The sequence below is a fragment of the Piliocolobus tephrosceles genome, chromosome 3 (genome assembly GCF_002776525.5).
Source record: "Piliocolobus tephrosceles isolate RC106 chromosome 3, ASM277652v3, whole genome shotgun sequence".
NCBI lineage: Eukaryota > Metazoa > Chordata > Mammalia > Primates > Cercopithecidae > Piliocolobus > Piliocolobus tephrosceles.
This window is the reverse complement of record NC_045436.1, coordinates 177217159-177237131: the sequence shown is the minus strand read 5'-3', so window position 1 is coordinate 177237131 and position 19973 is coordinate 177217159. Positions and strand designations below refer to the sequence as shown.

Genomic DNA, 19973 nt, shown 5'->3' with positions numbered 1-19973 from the left:
GCAGAGCCAAGGCTCCCTAACACACTTCCTTTCTATCTCACTGTATTGAGCATGTGATTTTATGAATCATATTAATCACAATTAGTAACATTTTGGAGAAGTTTTTGCAACACTTTCCCTACTATGATGTGCTCCTTGCAATGACTCCAGGAGGTGTCAAGTTGGAAACTAGATTCTCACACTTACCGTCCTCTCCCACTCCTTTCTTTGCTACCTCCTGTATCACAAGAGCCAGAAGGGGGAAATGCATTTTCTAACTCTCTTGCAGCAAGGATTCTGTCCGAGATTTTGATTCTGCTGATGAGATGCACTCAGGTGAGAATTCGTGAAAGCCAAACAGAGGCCAACTTTATGGGCAGAGCAATCTCAATAGATGAAGGAGTGTGCTGGGGCAGGGCCTGTCTGAACATTGTCTAGTCATCCCATCCATGGTATAAACAGTTGAGAAAGTGACTGTCTCATCCAAGCTCCTGAAGCCAGAATTCAAGCCCCAGGTAGGTTTCACTCTGAGCCCCCTTGTCTTCCTACTTCTTTAAGCCATTCTCTTTTGAGGGCAATGAAGCTGCAACAGGCAAAATGAACTGAGAATAGGCAGCTGCCCAGGGATGGTGCTGCCTCCACCCTGGGTCATGGGGTGGCAAGACCACTGCTTCCCCTACTCTGCTCCTAACTCATTCCATCATATGGGGCTCTTTTCCAGACAGGTGTGCCTCATGGAGCCAGGGGCTAGGTCACATGTTTCTCCAGATCAGTATCAAATACCGTCCTGGGAACAGTGGATAATTAAGATTATTCTTACCAGGCCAAGCTGGAATTGGACCCAGTGTTAGCAGGAATATAGGAGGGAAGGACTTTCACTTTCAATTTCTTCACTTCAATTTCAACTGAAGGAATTTCAATTTGAAATTCCTTCACTTTCAGTTTCCATGAGAAGGATGCATTAGTTTGTTCCCGCATTGCTATAAAGGGATACCTGAGACTAGGTAATTTATAAACAAAAGAGGTTTCATTGGTGGCTCATGGTTCTACAGGCTGTGCAGCAAGCATAGTGGCATCTCCTTGGCTTCTGGAGAGGCCTCAGAAAATGTACAATCATGATGGAAGGCAAAAGGGAGGCAGAAAAGTCACACAGACGAAGGAGGAGGAGGGAGAGTGGGAAGGTGCTACACACTTTTAAACAACCAGAACTCACAAGAACTCACTCATTCATGAGAACACCCCCAGGATCTCATCACCTCCCACCAGGTCCTACCTCCAACACTGGAGATTACAATTTGACATGAGATTTGGGTGAGGACACAGATTCAAACCATATCAGAATGATTTGTCCTAAGTACCTTATTAGCTTCTTTCCACTCCTTCATTTCCCATCTTAGTCCATTTGGGCTGCTGTAACAGAAATGTCATAGACTGATTAACAACAGACATGTGTTTCTCACAGTTCTGGAGGCTAGTCCAAGCTTAAGGCCCTGACAGATTTGGTGTTTGTGAAGGGCCTGCTTCCTGGTTCAGAGGTGGCAACTTCTTGCTGTGTTTTCACATGGTGGAAGGGGTGAGGGAACTTTCTGGGGTCCTTTTAATAAGGGCACTAATCCCATTCATGAAGGTTCCACCCTCACGACCTAATCACCTCTCAAAGGCCTCTGATATGGTTTAAATCTGTGTCCTCACTCAGATCTCATGTAATCACCAGTGTTGGAAGAGGGACCTGGTGGGAGGTGATTGGATCATGGGGTTGGATTTTCCCCTTGCTGTTTTTGTACTAGTGAGTGAGTTCTCACAAGATCTGACTGTTTATAAAAGTATGTGGCACTTCCCCCACCCCCCCCAACTCCTGCCAGTCATATCAAGTCTTGCTTGCCTCCCCTTCAGCTTCCACCATGATTGTAAGTTCCCTGAGGCCTCCCCAGTCATGACTCCTGTACAGCCTGTGGAACTGTGAGTCAACTAAACCTCTTCTTCATAAATTACTCAGCCTCAGGTAGTTCTTTATAGCAGTGTGACAACAAATTAATATAGAAAATTGGTACCAGGAGTGGGGCACTGCTATAAAGACACCTCAAAATGTGTAAGTGACTTTGGAACTGGGTAACTGGCAGAGGTTGGAAGAGTGTGGAGGTCTCAGCTGAAGACAGGTAGATGAGGGAAAGTCTGAAACTTACTAGAGACTTGTTAAATTGTGACCAAAATGCAAAGTGATATGAATAATGAAGTCCAGGCTGAGGTGGTGTCAAATGGAGATGAGGAACCTACTGGGAAGTGGAGCAAAGGTCGCTTTGCTTATGCATTAGCAAAGAGGTTGGAGACCCTAGAGATATGTGGAATTTTGAACTTGAGAGTGATGATTTAGGGCATCTGGTAGAAGAAATTTCTAAGAAGCAAAATGTTCAAGATGTAGTCTGGCTGCCTCTAACAGCCTATGCTTATATTCATGAGTAAAAAAAATGACCTGGAAATGGAACTTGTATTTAAAAGGGAGGAAGAATGTAAAAGTTTGGAAAATGCAGCCCAGCCATGTGGTAGAAATGAAAAACCCATTTTCTTGGGAGGAAATCAAGCTGGCTGCAGAAATTTGCATAAGTAATAGCCAAGACAATGGAAAATGCCTCAAAGGCATTCCAGAGACCTTTGCAGCAGCCCCTCCCATCAGAGGCTTGGAGGCCTAAAAGGAAAAACTAGTTTTGCTGCCAGGTCCAGGGCCCTGCTGCCCTGCCTAACCTTGAGACACTGCTCCCTGCATTCCAGCCACGGCTAAAAAGCCCCAGATATATCTCAGGCTTCTGCACCAGAGGGTGCAAGCCATAAGCCTTGGTAGTTTCCATGTGGTGTCAAACCTGTGGGTATGCTGAGGGTAAGAGTTGAGGCTTGAGAGCCTCAACCTAAATTTAAGAGGATATATGGAAATGTCTGGATGTCCAGGTAGAAGTCTGCTGCAGGGGTGGCGCCCTCATCAAGAACTGCTACTAGAGAAGTGTGAAGGAGAAAAGTGGGGTTGGAGCCCCCACACAGAGTCCCCACTGAGGCACTGACTAATGGAGCTGTGAGAAGAGGGCCATCGTTCTCCAGATCCCAGAATGATATATCCTCCATAGCTTGCACTATGCACCTAGAAAAGCCACAGGCACTCATTGCCAACCTGTGAAAGCAGCTGAAGGGGCTGTACCCTGCAGAGCAACAGGAGCAGAGATGCCCAAGGCCTTGGAAACCCACCCCTTGCATCAGTGTGGCCTGGATGTGAGACATGGAGTCAAAGGAGATTATTTTTGAGCTTTAGCTTTAATGACTTTCCTGCTGGGTTTTGGACTTGCATGAGGCCCCTTTGTTTTAGCTGATTTCTCCCTTTTGGAACAGTTGTATTTACCCAATGCCTGTAATGCCCATTGTATCCTGGAAGTAACTAACTTGTTTTTTATTTTACAGGCTCATAGGTGGAAGGGACTGGTCTTGTCTGATATGAGACTCTGGACTTTTGAGTTAATGCTGGAATGAGTTAAGACTCTGTGAGACTATTGGGAAGGCATGATTGTATTTTGAAATGTGGGAAGAACATGATATTTGGGAGAGGCGGGAGGTGAAATAATATGGTTTGTGCCCAAATCTCATGTCTAATTATAATCCTCAGTGTTGGAAGAGGGGCCTGGTGGGAGGTGATTGGATCATAAGAGTAGATTTCCCCTTTGCTGTTCTTGTAATAATGAATTAGTTCTCACAAGATCTGGTTGTTTATAAAAGTGTGTAGCACTTCCCCCAACTCCTGCCAGCCACGTGAAGACGTGCTTGCTTCCCCTTCACCTCCTGCCATGATTATAAGTTTCCTGAGGTCTCCCTAGACATGTCTCCTGAACAGCCTGTGGAATTGTGAGTCAACTAAACCTCTTTTCTTCATAAATTATCCAGTCTCAGGTAGCTCTTCATGAAAGTGTGAGAATGGACTAACACAGCTCCACCTCCTAACACCATCACCTTGGGGATTAGGGTTTCAACCTTTGAATTTTGGGGGGACACAAACATTCAGGCCATAGCACTCCCCCACCAAGGGAGGTGCAGTGATTATGTGAAGGGTGAATTTAGGGTGAGCAAACTGGCCCTGCTCAGCTTGGCTCTGTCCAGGTTCCTCTTACCAGGAATTGGACCTCTCTCCTGGTCCTCCAGGCTCTTGGTCTGACTTGGGCAGTCCTTCACTCCATACAGGGGGCTGGAGGGACTTGGTGGTGAATCTATCTCTGTCTGGGTCCCTTACTAGCCTTTCTCAGGGATGTGGGTGATATCTTGGTCTCTGTCTGTCACTTTCTTGTTTTATTTCTTATTGTTAAAATCCCACATAGAGAAGACAGGGGTGTTATGAATTGAATTGTGTCCCTTTTCCCCCAAAATTCACGTACCAAAGTCCAAATCCCAAGTACCACAGAATGTGGCCTTATCTGGAAATAGAGTCATTATAGATATCATTCATTATGATGAAGTCATATTGAAATGGGGTGGGCCCCAAATCCAGTATGATTGGTGTCCTTATCGAAAGGAGAAATTTGGACGCTGACATGCACACAAGGAGAATGCCATGTGAGGAGCAGAGTTATGCTGCCACAAGCCAAGAAGCTGTCAGAACTAGCAGAAGGCCCTGGAGCAGAGCCTTCCCTACCCACTTCAGAGGAAGCAGGGTCATGCTGACACCGTGAGCCTGAACTTCCAGCCTCCAGAACTGTGAGACAGTATGTTTTTGTTGCTTAAGCCTGTCAGTTGTGGGGCTTTATTATGGTAGCCCTAGAAAATACAGGGGCTATTTGCTGGCATCCTCAGTGTCTCACATACCATGTCTTTAGGACTTTAACACCCTCCCCTGGCACAGTGCTGCAGCAGAAGCCCCGTTTCTGGCTGCTTGCTGGAAAGAATCTTACTACAATCTTCCTCAGGACACGTAGAACAGTTTTAAAGTACATTACTACGTACTTATTCTTACAGTCTTGGGACCCATATGGTTCCAAGACATCCACCATTGGCTCCTCAGGCTTAACAGAAACATCTCAGCCTTCCAACTTGTATGAGTGGCTTCCTCTCTCTTTCTTCTCAACTGCTACAATCCCCACGTATAATGTTTTATAAATAGAACATGCCCAATTTTTTAGTTTCCTGGAGTCTCTTCCTCCTGGCATGCTGGGGGTAGCACATACAATGTTTTGACAAGAGAAAAGGGGGTGTCGACATGGCTGGCTATGGTCATTTTGGGGAGCACTCATCACATTTATCAACAAATATGTTAGCAACAGATGGGGAGGCAATTCTTTGAAACGAGTTCAGTTAATGAGTGTTATAAAATACAGTACATTAATGGAAAATTTGAGGTACAATAAGGCCACCAGATCAGGAGATGACTGATAGTTTGTTACAGTTCCCAAGAATGGGGGCAGGCCACGTCATGGGCAGGGGAGACAGGGAAGCATCAGGGCCACTCAGGAAGATGGGGAGTGGGGAAATGTGGGCCAGAGCCTTTATTGTGATTTCCATGGGAAGGAATGGGTGAGGCAAGGTTAGCAGGCTTAGAATTGACTAGTCTGAGTAATTTCAGTGGACTCTGGGTTCTAGGGGCTGTCTCTAGTTTCCTGGTACCTGGGGGAATTAGGGGAGGTGAGGAGGGGCCTAGAACATAAAATTCCTAGGACAGCGGATAAAGAAGGTGTTGGGGGTATGCCTCTGGATTGGTTGGTTGGCATCTGAAAAGTATGCCTTAGGGCAAGTTGTTTACCAGCTCTAGGACTGGCCAGCCCTGGGCAGGGCAGTCAATCAGTTTAGCAAGGCTCCAGAGGTCAAAACTTCAGAATACAGAAAATACAAGACATGGATCATTCAATAAAGAAAACAATCCACTCTGACCACATGGCTGCTACGTTGCCAGCTGCTGAAGATCCAGATCAGGTTTCTGAACCCCACTGTGCCCATCTCACAGCCACAAGAAATGAGTGTGTACCTCTGGCATGCCATCCCTCAAAGGTTCTACTGACCTCCGGTATGATTCAGGATCCAATGTACATGTCCCTTCCTCCAGGAAGCCCTCCTGCACTACTCTTCTGGCCTCAGTGACCTGCTGGCCACAGCCCCATGCTTGCTCTGTCCTGGCCTTGACCCCAATGGGTCATCATCAACTGCATCAACTGTTTACATTTCCACTCCTCCCACAGCCTTGGCTGCAGATTAGATCCACCTGGGAACAGTAAAAGATCCCACTACTCAGCACTCTGAATCAAATGAGAACTTCTGGAGGTGGAGCCTTGGGACCCAGGTGACATGCCACCAGGAGAGAGAACAGCCACCCCAGACCACGAGGTCCTTGGTCACAGGGACTCTGCCTCCTGTGGTCACTGGGCACAATGCCTGGCCATGGCAGGTCTGCAACAAGTGAACCACTTCCCAAATACAGAAGAGGACGAGGACTACATTCTTCATTGTCATCATCAATGATCTTTGAACCAGGGCCCTCAGTGGCACTTAAGGGCAAAATACAGCCTCTTTCCTTCTGTCTCTCACTCTTCTCGCCTTGCCCACCTTTGGGGAAGTCCAGCTCCTGTGTGGAAAGCACTAGCCCACCTGCCTGTGTATGTGGCTCCATCCATTCCATCTCCACTGTTCTCTTCCATCACCCTCGTGGTAGAAAACTACATTAATGGCCTCAATTCTTCACCCCTCTCTGGATCACCCCATTGCCATGTGCCTTTGCAGTGTCCTCTCCCTCAGACTCTAGGTTTGGCCAAGTGACTTGCTTTGTCTCCTGCATTGGTGGCAAACACGACACAGGTGGAGGCTTGAGTGGTTGGGCTCTCCTGCCCTTGCTCCTGCTATGGCCATGAGCAGACCATGCAGATGAACTTGCAGGGGATGAGCTCAAGGAGCAGGGCTGAGTCACCCAGCGAGCCAGCCAAGGCCAGAGGGGATTGCCTGACAGACAGTTGAGTCTCAGGCACTGGAGTGGGTTTAGCCAACATCAACAGCACTGCCTACCCAACCTTGGTCTTAGGAGCAAGCCCAGCCAAGATCAGCCCAGCCCAGCCTAGAGTCTCTCAACCCCAGGATACTGTGAGCTAAATGGATGTTGTTTGTTTATGCCATTTAAGCTCTGTGGTTATTCATTACTCAGCTTTATTGTACCAACAGAAAATTAATTCAGTCGCTTCCCCCTTCCTCTATGTCTTTAAATTCCCCATTGCCTTGATCTCATGATCCTCAGCCTAAAATGAACTCAGCTCTTTTCCCTGCCTTGTTCTGAGGTGCTGTATCTTCTTTCACTCTATTTTACCTAAATGCATGGTCTCTCTCTGCTTTTGCAGCTGGCTCAAAAACTCAAATCTCTGAGCAGAATTAAAATGTCCATTCTAAGACATAAAACCCTGAAAGATCAGAAAGCAAGGAAGACACTAGGGGAGCAGAGAAGCTTGTGAGAGATGCTTGGATTTTGTGTAACTAGCAGATCTTGGACATCATTAACAAATAGTAATGCATTTGTTTAATTATGTTTATATTTCACTTGAAACACTACTGATCAACTTGTTCTCTGAGAAAGTATTTAATGCAACCAGTGATGGAACTCTTGAAATAGCAATACACAGTTATTGGTTTGTGAAAGGTTTTGTCATGCAGTTTACAAAAGGTGCAAGTAGATGCCACCACAAATGGGGTGACCTTAGGACTCATTTAGGAACACGTACTGTACTGCTTGTCTTATGGCTAGGTCATGTTTCATAGTAAAGGTTTTGAAGGCATAAGATTAATTGCAAATGTTAAAATCCTACAAAATAAACTGCTGTTGTATTCCTCAAATAGCCATTTCCCTCTTGTTTCTGCAGTTCTACCCCACTGTCTCTACCACCTGTCCATCCAGGGACCTTCCTCTGTTTGGCCTTGTCATGCCTTTAGGATTCCACTGTCATGGGGCTGCCTCTGAGACAACCCCTGCAGACACCTTTCCCTCTACCCTCTGCCCCCGACCTCTTCTGAGCTTCCCCACACTCTCCCCAACACTGTGCAACCCACCAGCATTGGGACCCTATTTGCCTTGTTGATCATTCTGTTATCCAGAACCTGGCACACAGCAGGTGCTCAAGAGTTGTTTACTGAAGGAAAGACAAAGGCAAGAATAGCCAGCTTCAAGCTCTGCTCTAAAAGCCAATCAGCTTCTCCTCTCGGAAGAGCAGGTAAAGGAGGGCCATGGGCACAGACTCCCCTCTTTCCCTTCTCTCCCCAGAAAGGAGACTCCTCTTTTTCTGAGTGAAATTCCCTGCTCCTAAATTTATATTTGGTACCACCTGCAAAGCTACTCATTGAGTGTTGGAGGGGGGAAGGGTTATCAGCCAGTCACCTCTTAGTATGAAATATTATATTCAATGCTCAGTCCCACCAGCTAGCAGAGACTTTTTGATGAAATGGGAGGCTGGAGAGAGAGAAGACTGGATGCAGGGGCACTTGGGGAGTGTGTGGGGTGCTGCATAGCCAGAAGGCAGGGCTGGGACACTGTGAAGGCCAAGCAGGGGGTAGCAAAAGATGAGGAGCCCAAGGGGGCAGAAGAGGATCCAGAAAGAATGTGGGAAAGGCTAAGGTGGAGGCTGAGAATGGGTGCAGAAAGGAAGGTGGGATGGAATGGATGGAAATCCCAAAGACAGGAAAGAGAAAACCTAGGGGACACCGCCTGGGAGCAGCCCACCTGCCTGTATCTTTTGTGCAGCAGCTTCAGGGGAGCTGTGGCCAGGGGCTATGAGTATGGAGCCAGAACTACGAAGCCAGGCAGTCCTGGGTTACCTCCATACTCTCTGTGTCATGTTTTCTCATCAGTGCAATGGCTGGCTTATTGCTATTAATGTTTCTGCTTGAATTTGGCTTCTGCACCGCTTTGCAGGGCCTGGAAGTCTCCCCCTAGCAGTCTCTCTTAATCAACAGGACAGAGCCTTGCTGCCCGGAACCCAGTCTTGCAACCCCCTGCTTTCCAGACAGCCATGCAGAACCAGCCTCTGTGTCTTCTCACCTCTTTACCCTGCTCCTGTGATCTGACCTTGCCTGAACCTGAGCAGAGAAAGGGGACAGGAAGAGGACGAGTTACCTACCCCTTCCCAAGCACTTGCATACTGTGATGGGTGGCTGACCTTTGAGTCTCACCTGAGACGAGACTTTCACCTCCTTGCAAGGTGGGTCGATTACTTCTGCATCACTGCTGGGAAAGCTGAGACACAGAGGCACCGCCACTGGTCCAAGGACACTCAGCTGGCTAGGGGCTTAGCTGAGTGCCACATCTGAAGATCCTGACTTTTAGATACAAACTGGAGACACTGCTTTTGCTTCCTTTCCAGGCTTGATTTGGATCCTCAGCTCTATCTATGCCCCAGGGATCTTGGGGCCACTGCTGACCTTCCATTCAGGAGCACAGTGAGTTCAATCCTACTGCCCCCAAAGCACTTAGACTGGTTCCAGCATCTGATGCAGAGATGCAAATGGTCCCATCCACCACTCCTGTACATAGGGATGCACACTATGAGGTGAGGATGCCCCAAGCTATGCTGATGGCACCTGGAAGTTTCGAGAGGAGCTTTGAGATAGAACCATGACCTCAGCCTGCAGGAGTGGGGAAGGAGGGCGGGGGAGCTACGTAGAAAACGTGACACATTCATCCCCGAAGGCCTCAGCAGGGATGATAATCCCTACTTTAGAAGAATCCCCAACTGCTCCCTCCAGCCAACCCCATGTTAGGCCCTGAGAGATGGGCCCCTGAAGCAGTGCCAGTGAATGTAGTGTTCAAGGCTGTAAGGCTCCTGTTGGCATCAGCCGCAATTGATTGTCAAGTCCACTGAGCATTGTTGGTCTGAGCCCTAGGCTCATGGTTCTTAAACTTTGTTGGGCATCCCACCCCCAGAATTCTGATCCAGAACACAGGAGCCCAGGCTTGCTGAAGCAGGACCAGGCCTGACCTCTGATTTTTACCAGGTCCCCCCAGGTAATTCTGGTAAGGCCAGAGTTAGAGAGCCATTGACTTGGTGCCTTGCTACTCAAAGTGTGGTCCACGGACCAGTAGCATCAGCCACCTGGGAGCTTTGCAGACTCTGGAGTTTGCAGAGTCTAGTCCCATCTCAGACTTACTAAGTCAGTTTGAGAAGATGTCTAGAAGATCTGTGTGCACATAAAGGAAATTTTGAGAAGCCTGACATAGCTGATAGATGAGTAAATGCTTAGTGGATTATCAAGTACTAAGCTCTGCTTGCTAGAAATGAGTGTGCACTCTCATTTCATCCCCATGAACACCTTGCAAGGGAGGTGCCTTTTCCCCATTTTACAGAAAATTACACTGAGACTCAGAGAGGTGGGTGACTTCTGAAGCCACACGTTCATAGGTGAGGGAGCTGGGGTTGGAACTCCGGGACCCCATGCTCATCCTCACGGCGGCTCTGTCCTCCTCACACGGGGATATGAACAGCAATGACTTCCGATGTGAACACTTTAAATAACTTTGATTCAACTTACCATGGCAGGACATGGACCAGAAATTTACACAGATGTTCATCCACCAGGATTGAAACAAGAGAAGGTTTCTAGCCAATACTAATGTCCAACTCAGCAAGACCCAACCCTCACCCCGCACCATTTCCCAGTGCCTCAAGCTTTCCACTGAGAGTCCCTGTAAAGGATTCATAGCAGGCTTACCGTGTTCATCTAGGAGGATGTTATCTGGCTTGATGTCTCTGTAAAAGAAAACAAAGAAGCTGGCAATGTGGTTCCTGAGCCACAGATGAGTACATCAACAAGCGCCACATCAGGACAAATGCTGGCAACACCCAGGCTGCTCACCTCTCCCTGACCTGAGGCCTCAGACAGGGAGCGCGACAGTAATTGGTAAGATAATGGGATGCCTGTGTTCTTAACACCTCTTCTCTTTCCTGGAAGTGCAAGTAGATTGTTTGAATATTTTTTTCCTGAATATTCTTAATTTTTATCCTCTCAGCTCCAGCTGTAATGGTAACAGCAGTGACTGCTCACTGAACACGTGATCAGTGCCAGCAAGGGGAGGCACCTGCCCACACTGAGGTAGCTGAGCCAGCATCCACTTGAGCTCAATGAGGATTTGGAAGTTGTCGTGGTCAGAGACGGGCAAACTACGGCTCTTGGCCAAATCCAGCCCTGGTCCAGTTTTTGTATGGCCTGGGAGCTAAGAATCACTTTAACATCTTTAAAGCACTGTAAAAACAAAACAACATATACACATACACACACCCACGCACACACAGAAGAATATGCAACAGAGATTAACGTGGTTGTCAAAGCCTCAAGTGTTGATTATCTGGCCCTTTATGGAGAAAGTTTGCTGACCTCTTTTAAGAGTAACATAGTGACCCACATGGGGCAAAATCTGGGCTGAGGAGTTTCTGGAAAGTTCTGCCCTACATCACCATTAGAGCAAAAGGCCTCTCAATTCCAAGTGAAACATTTTGAAGGCTGACGCTTTGCTTTCTTTACGTCTATGTGCCTGTACCTAGCACAGTGCCTGACACAGTGGTATACACATGTGAAACACTACCGAGTATAAGGATGGAAGAGTGAAAGTGAGAGAAGAACAACTTCAACCCCAGCTTACTTATTATTGACGTGTACACACTTGGTGAAGCTCTGCATTAAAACCATAGATTTTACAAATGCATACATTTTCACTCATTTATAACAAATGTCAAATCTACTGAGACTAATGATAGCTTTCTTCAAAATAAAGAGCAACTGCTCCTGAGTTTATCAAATATTAATTCTACCCGAAAACACACTGTGGTAATTGGTAGTAATGCAATGCAATGCCTGTGGGTTTGGAGATGAAAGAAACACTTAACCTATACATTTAAATTGTTATTTTCATTGTGACTTTTCAAGCCCATGAGTACTGAGGAGCACTGCGTATGTGGGCCCCTGCTGCCGAGGTCACAAAGCCTCCACTGTGCACAAACAGGTCACTGCAGAGACGCACAGGGAGCCACGTGGGAGGGATGAACTTGATAACTTATAAAACTAAAACAAAAGGCAGAAGACCTAGAGTCAAGTGCTTGTGAATGAAGTCAGCAAACGCTTGGTCCCTGCCCAGGGTGGCTCCCAGCAGGGTTTCTCAACAAAAGATGAGAAAAGAGAAAAGAAAATACATGTCAAGAATGAAAACACAGCAGCAAATGCTCAAGCTTTATCTCTTAAGATATCACCGGGACTGAGATGATTTAACGTGTGGTGTGGGGCCAGGGAGGATGTGGCTGTGGCCCAGGGAATGTGAGTTACAAAATGCCTACAAGGGCCACAGACTAAAGATGGAGTTAGAGTCAGGACACAGGTGAGGTGACGGTGGGATGACAGACCCAAGAAGATGTGATCTGGTGTCCTGGGTTGAATGGTGTCCCTCCAAAATTCATGTCCACCCAGAACCTCAGAATGGGACCCTCTATGGAAATGGAGTCTTTGCAGAGGCAATTACTTAAGGATCTTGAGATGAATTATCTTGGATTTAGGGAGGACTCTAAAGACTCGTGTCTTTATAGGAGGAAAGTAGGGGGAGGGATTTGGATGCAGACACCGGAGAGAAGAAGGCCATGGGGAGATGAAAGCAGAGACTGGAGTGATGCAGCCATACACCAGGAATGCCTGGAGTCGCCCAGAGCTGTCCGGGAGCGGATTCCCTCCTGAACCTCCAGAATAAGCACAGCCATGACTCCACTTTGATTTTGGACTTCTGGCCAGAATTATGAGAGAATAAATTTGTACTGTTTTAAGCCACCAATTTTGCAGTAATTTGCTGTGGCAGTCCCAGGAAGCTAACACAACTGGCACGGTGGAAAGAGAGCTGATAGAGGGGAGGGCAAACCTCAAAGGGCAGCTAGGGCCCCACTAACCACAGCATGGCCTTGGACAAGCCCAGTGCCTGGCCACGCCCCCACATCCACATTGCACCGGCTCACAGTGTCTCATATCCTGAGAACAGAATGAGACACAGATGTGGCCAGCTTGGTCCCTAGACCCCACAGAGCCAAGGAAAAGGGCTGTTCTGTTTGGGAGAGTTCAGTCCATGAGCTGGACAGTCTGGGTTCCAACTCCAGCCTCATTTTTGACTATCTGCATGATCCCTGCCTCTGCCTCAGTTTCCTTTGCTGTGTGGATTAAATACCTGATACATAACACACATTGCTTCTGTGCTGGCTCTTAGCACAGAGTTGAATCTCAAGCATTTATGGGGTGTCCCCTTTGCGGTCATGAAGGACACGTCGTGAACAAGACAGACCCAACCGAATGGAGCTTGCATTCTAGGAGGAGAGGCAGGCCAGAAGGCACAGGAATCAGTGGCAGGATTGTAAATTGGGGCAGGTGAAGAAGGCAAACCAGAGTCTAGAAAAAAGACTAATAGAGGGACCCTAGTTTTGGTAGATGCTCAGGAAGACCTTTAAGAAGAGGTGACACTGGGTTGACAACTGAATGGCAAGAAAAGGTCAGCTGCGCACCATCTAGTGAGTGAGTTCTCATTTTGCAGATGAGGAAGTAGGAGGATGAGAGAATAAATGATCTGGCCTGTGATGTGGTTCTAGCCATGGAAGCTGACAAAGGTGATGGGTGCCACCCTGTTAATTTGGTTATGTCACAGGGCAAAGTTGGTGGGATGGCAGTCCCAGGATTATATTACATTGTATAACTCTGTCTTGGCAGACTGGAGTGAGAGCTCAAGACATGAGCTGCCATGTGGGAGCCAGCCACACGGCGGGGAATATAGGTGTCCCTGGGAGGAAGAGTGACCACTGGCCTATGTGGATCAAGAGAACGGGACCTCAGTTCTGCAGCCACAAGAGCTGAATCTGCCAACAACCACAAGAGCCTGGGAGACAACTCCACACCGTGTTCCAGAAAGGAGTGCAGCCTGGTGGGCATGTGGATTGTAGTTTTGTGAGACCCTATGCAGATGATCCAGTTAAGCCCACCTGGACTCCTAGGCCATGGAAATGGAGGGAAAATAAATGTGAGTTATTTTAAGTTGTTAAGTTATAATATAAGTTGCACAGCAATAGAAAATTAATTCTCTAGCTATATGATCTTGGGTCACTTACTCTGAGCCTCATTTTCCTCATTTGGGAAATGGGAACACAGCAGCAGCCATCTCCCTGTTGCTGAGTGTACAGTGACATTTGTTCAGTGCTTCACACAGTCCCAGTGCAGTGTGGAAGAAGTGCTGAAATAAGTCACAGTGATGGGACTGTCATTGCTCTTTCAAAAGGAGCTGGGGAGAACTCAGAGACAGACTGGCAGATTCTTGAGCCTTTAGCAAATTAGGTCTCTTTCAGAGGAGACTTGCTGGACAGACGCCTGCAAAGCTGCGTGGAAGAGATGGAGGATCTCAATCACTTGAGATTTAATAAGAATAGCATTTTATGGAGAAAGCATTTTAGCAGAGCCTTTAGTTTAGCCGGTTTCAGGACCATTTCCTCCAGCTCTATTTTTCACATCGATCATATCTCAGCTCCAGCGTGACATCCTGTTGAAAATGGGTTTGAACGTTCAGAAAGGGCATTAGGAGCATTGCATGGATGGGAAGGCGGTGACGATGTTTTCTGAGGACAGGCCCATAATTTCAGAGCGGGGCAAAATGACACTTTGATGGAAAGTATGCATGCAGAGCTATAAAACCCGGCGCTGCTCTTGAATTATTCCCCAGCCCTCAAATAAAACAAAGCATAAAATGTCAGCTGGGCTATTTTAAAAAACAGCATAGAAATGACTCTGATCCAGAGGTACCCATGCACAGACTGCCAAGCAGGGCCACCAGGATGTTTCTGCAAGTGTCTTTTGGCAGGGGGCTTCTCAATATTCTATGCTGGCAATCTTAAGCAGCAGTAAAGAGAAATACAAAACCTGGAGGGGAAAGCTAAACTAAGGGAAGTAAAAATCTGTGGCTATTTTATCACTAGTGAAGGGAACATGCTATACATATTCATGCGAGAGGGAAAGGGAGGTAGTAAAGGACAGAGAAGAGAGACTTGAGATTCAGTCCTGAGTCTGCCTCTTGCTGACCATGCAGACAGGAGCACACTGCCCTGGGTGAGTGATAGAGTTTGGATCTGTGTCCCCGCCCAAATCTCATGTCAAATTCTAATCCCCAGTGTTGGAGGTGGGGCCTGGTGGGAGGTGACTGGATCATGGGGGTGGTTTCTCCTGAATGGTTTCGCACCGTCCCCTTGGTGCTATTGTCATGACAGTTGAGTTGTGGCTGTTTAAAAGTGGGTAGCACCTCCCCCACTGTCTCTCTTGTTCCTGCTCCCGTCATGTAAGATGTGCCTGCTTCCACTTTGCCTTCTGCCATGATCGTAAGTTTCCTGAGGCCTCCCCAGAATCCAAGTAGATGCTGCCATGCTTCCTGTACTGTACTGTCTTCAGAACCATGAGTCAATGAAACCTCTTTTCTTTATAAACAACCCAGTCTCCAGTATTTCTTTATAACAATGTGAGAATGGACCAAGACAATGAACATTAGCTTCCTCACCTATAAGTTGGGTAATAATGCCCTCTCTATGGCTACAGTGAGGATTGGATGAGATGGTTCTTACGACAGCAACCAGCACAGGGCCAGGCACATGGAAAGGCACAATTGTTATTAATAACAGAGTGGGGCAAAGACATTTCAGTAGGAGGTTGAGCCAATAGAACAGGCACTGGGGAAGGATGACCAAAGGCATTTACTGGGGGTCGGGGAGGAATGGGAGGGCTTCACCTTGGCTGTTGACCTCTGCCTTAGCCAGCTGGAATGGGACTTTGCACCCATCCATCAGCAAGCTGATGTGGGATAGGATGCTAAGGAACTTGGTTCTCAAGTTTTAGAATTTCTCACTGTATTGGCATGGATCATTCTCCTAGAAACTGAGTGACAATTAACAAATGACAACACATCAGCTCTACTCATTAAATATTACTTCTTTCACCCTTCTGTCTCCTGCTTCTTGTGGAGGTGGGGACCATGTACAAACAGCAGCCCCCAACACAATGCTTCAGTGTTAAAAGCAGTACTGACAGTATTAACAGCTAAACTTTACTGAGTGTTGATTGTATGTCAGGGACAACCTGAAGTGTGTTATGTGGATTTAACCATGTGCAGTGTAGATATTTGTTACCAGGTGCTGGGGAGGCACTCCATATGTCACCATCTTGACGAGACAGGTATTGTTACTCCTATTTTACTGATAAAGAGAGAACTATTTCAGAGGGTCAGTGATGTGTCTGGTTCCTCCTTGTGATTTATCAAAGGTCAAACACTGGTAGAGATAAGACCTACTCTCACGTTGGTCTCTAGATCAATGTTCTCTCTCTGTGGGTGGGGAAATGAAAAAAAATAAATGAGAGTTCCCAGAATTCTAAAGTAGGCAGTAATAATCTGAGGAACATGCTTATAATAAAGATCTGATTTGATTTTTAAATTAATTAATTTATTATTATTTTTTGAGATGGAGTCTTGCTTTGTCAACCAGGCTGGAGTGCAGTGGCGTGATCTTGGCTCACTGCAACCTCTACTCCCTGAATTCCAGTGATTCTCGTGCCTCAGCTTCCCAAGTAGCTGGGATTACAGGCATGTGCCACCACATCTGACTAATTTTTGTATTTTTAGTAGAGACATGTTATTACCATGCTGGCCAAGCTGGTCTCAAACTCCTGACTTCAAGTGATCCACCTGCCTTGGCCTTCCAAAGTGCTGGGATTACAGGCGTGAGCCACCGTGCTTGTTCTGATTTGATTTTTAAAAATTATGTTATTCACATTTCAGGAAACTTTTCATTTATTACACGACCCACATGCAAGGTTGCATTTCTTTTTCAACATGACTCAAATGTCCTTACAAAGCACAAATCTCATCCTGTCCCTTCTTTACATAAATCCTCCAAATGGCTCTATGGTGACTATGGTGCTGGGGCCAGACTCCAGATTTGATGTTTCAATATAATCTCAGAGATGAAAAGTGAACACTGAGATGTGCTTGTCAGCTTTGAAATCTGACAACTAAGGTCATTAACGATAACCGCCAAGTGCCGCCATCATATGTGCATGAGAGGGGAGGCAGAGGGAGCCATTCTAGCTCAGAAGAGTCACAAAGACACAATTTTAGATGGAAGCACAGTTGTCACGTGCCCCAGGCCCATTCGTGGTCACATGTTTAGAAAGCACTGATCCAATGGCCAGACTCCAAAGGCCTTCAGGCATTTCCTTATCTGGCCACTAGGCTTGGCCCTCTGCGCCTGGTGGCCCAGCCAGGCCAGACCCACCTTGAGTGCTCCAGGTGCCTCAGTCTTTCCCTGGCCTTATCTCTGGATGGCACATCCTCTTCCCTACTGAACTCTGACCCAGGTTTTAGGACACAGCTCAGCTGCAATCTCCTCCTGGGATACTGTCGAGGGTTGAAGAATGTCTCTGCAAAATTCATGTCACCCAGCTACCTGATAATGTGATCTTACTTAGAAATAGTGTCTTTGCAAGAAAGTGTGTGTCTATATGTCCCAGCAAATAGTGTCTTTGCCAGAAAACTATTACTTTGCTAGTAAGGTAGTTCTGTCTTGCATATAAGTTAAGAGGAAGTTGTCCTGGATTAGGCTGAACCCTAAATCCAGGGACTGGTGTCCTTATAAGAAGAGAGAAAAGAGACACAGGTAGACACAGAGGAGAAGGCCACATAGAGGAGAGACACAGAGGAGAAGGACAGAGGTAGTATGTGGAGTGATGCATCTAACAGCCCATGGCATAGCATGGATTGCCCAAGACCACTGGAAACTGGAAGAGAGGCGGGGGACTTCTCTCTGAGCCTCCAGGAGAACCAACTGTACCCACACCTTGATTTTGGACTTCTGGCCTCCCCTCCTGAACTGCAAACGAATACACTTCTGTTGATTAAAGCCACCCAGTCTGTGCTACTTAAAGACCCCTCTGGCCCCCTGCACCTCACTGCTTTCCTATGTCCTGGTCCTGATGGTAAAGCTTGACGTTGGCCATTTACTCCCTGCTGTCAGGAGACCAGGTACACACAAGAGAAGGCCACGTGAAGACAGACGCAGAGGGACCAGGGGAGCACCAGCTCTCTGAGCGAGGCCAGGCCGCTATTCAGAAAAGGCTTACTGAAAATATGAAAAAATGAAAGACCTTACATAAGGGCTGAACATGGCCTCCTCCAACCTTGAAGCTTGTGAAGCTCCCAGGGTCCTCAACCCTCTGGGACCTTGACTTCACCTTGACAAATGGGGCAGGAAGCATCAAGGTGAAAGGGGAAATTTTGCAGCTCCTGTAGATGGAGCCTCTGCCCAAACTGCCCATTGCAATTGGGATGGCTGTGGCCAGCAGAGCTGAGACCCACTGAGTGTGTCTTCTCTGCCAGTGACTGTCCCAGGCACTTGGCATGTGCTTCTTGTTAATCCTCACAACTACCCATATCAGGGACTCGCCACTGCAGTAACAATCACTACAAATGGAGTGACTCCAAACAACATACCTTCATTCTCTCACAGTTCTGGAGGGTGGAAGTCCAAAGTGAACCTCAGGGGCTAAGGCAACAGAGGAGCTCTATTCTTTGCCTTTTTAGGTTCCAGAGGCTGCCCAGGTTCCCTGACTGCTAGCACCTCCTTGAGGCACTCCCACCTCTGCTCCTGCAGCTGTATCTCCTACTGCTTCTCTGACCCTACCACCTGCTTCTTGGCAAGAGCCTTGTGATTCCACTGGGCCCACCTGGATAATCCAGGAGAATCTTCCCACATGGTGATCCTCACCTAAATCACACCTGCAAAGTCCCTTTTGCCCTGTAAGGTGACACAGGCACAGGTTATGAGGATTAGGATGTGGCATCTTTGGGGGGGCATTTTCAGTCTACTGCACAGCCCTTCCAGGTAGTGTGATGGATTGGTGTTCCACCAAATTTCTATGTGGAGGTCCCTATTCCTAGTGTTTCTGAATGCAACCATATATGGAGACAGGGTCTTTCAAGAGGTGATTAAGGTAAAGTGAGGACATTAGAGTGGACTCAAATCCAATCTGACTGGTGTCTTTGTAAGAAGAGGACAGTAGGATTCATGGAGAGACATTAGGGGCCTGTGTGCAGAGGAACAGCCTTGTGAAGAGCAGCAAGAAGGCGGTCATCTGCAACCCAAGGAGCGAGGCCTCAGAGGAAACCAACCCTGCTGGCATCCTTATCCTGGACTTCCAGCTTCCAGAACTGTGAGAAGATTAATTTCTGTTGTTTAAGCTGCCCAGCCTGTGGTATTTTGTATGGCAGCTTTAGCAGACAATCACAGGTAGGCAGGATTGTTACCCCTATTTTACTGGACAATGAAACCAAGGTGAGAGGAGTCGTCACAGAGTCCGTATGTGGGACAGCCTGGATACACCACTTAGAGATCCATGATTTAATTTGAAGGCATGGAAGCGATTTTTTAAATGTACACACAGCCTAATAATGTAGTTCTGTCTTATATCTATTGTAAAACCCCATGCTGCTACTCAAATCATTTTATTCTTGCCTCGTCCTTTGGGAGAGAAAATGAATCCAGTCAAGTCATGCTTGGGGGTTGTTGATTATTTTTTTTAATCCTGCAAAGAACAAACATCAGCCTGGTTGACAATGATTAATTCAGTTCAAAAGCTGTGCCACTCCACGGGGGCCTGGATGTTAACTTGGCTACTAAGGCAATTGCATTCAGCTAATTATTCCCAAGTATATCTCATGGAGATTTCAAAGCTTTTGGGGTTTACAAACATGTGCAGGGATGCACCAGGCTCAATTAATTCCTTCATGAATGGATGAGCCCTGTGACACACCTCCCTTGGCCCAATGAGGGAGTCATCTTCTTAAGAAGCTCGGACCTTCTCAGTCCACGTAGCCTGCACAGACCCGCCCATCTCAGTTTTCTTTCTTTCTACTTCCAACTAGAACACTAAATTGCAATGATAGATCCATGAGTCAGCCTGCTACACCA

At 47.1% G+C, this 19973-nt stretch overlaps 1 protein-coding gene across 3 annotated transcripts in view; it reads right to left on the bottom strand.

The window, feature by feature from the left end:
• STK32B (serine/threonine kinase 32B) overlaps positions 1-19973 on the bottom strand; it is a 423693-nt gene that overhangs the window by 82466 nt on the left and 321254 nt on the right. For all 3 annotated transcript variants that reach the window (XM_023206694.3, XM_023206695.3, XM_023206696.2), the window contains exon 5: positions 10672-10709. In XM_023206694.3, coding sequence (XP_023062462.1) covers positions 10672-10709 — 38 coding nt within the window. The remainder of the gene's footprint in view (positions 1-10671; positions 10710-19973) is intronic.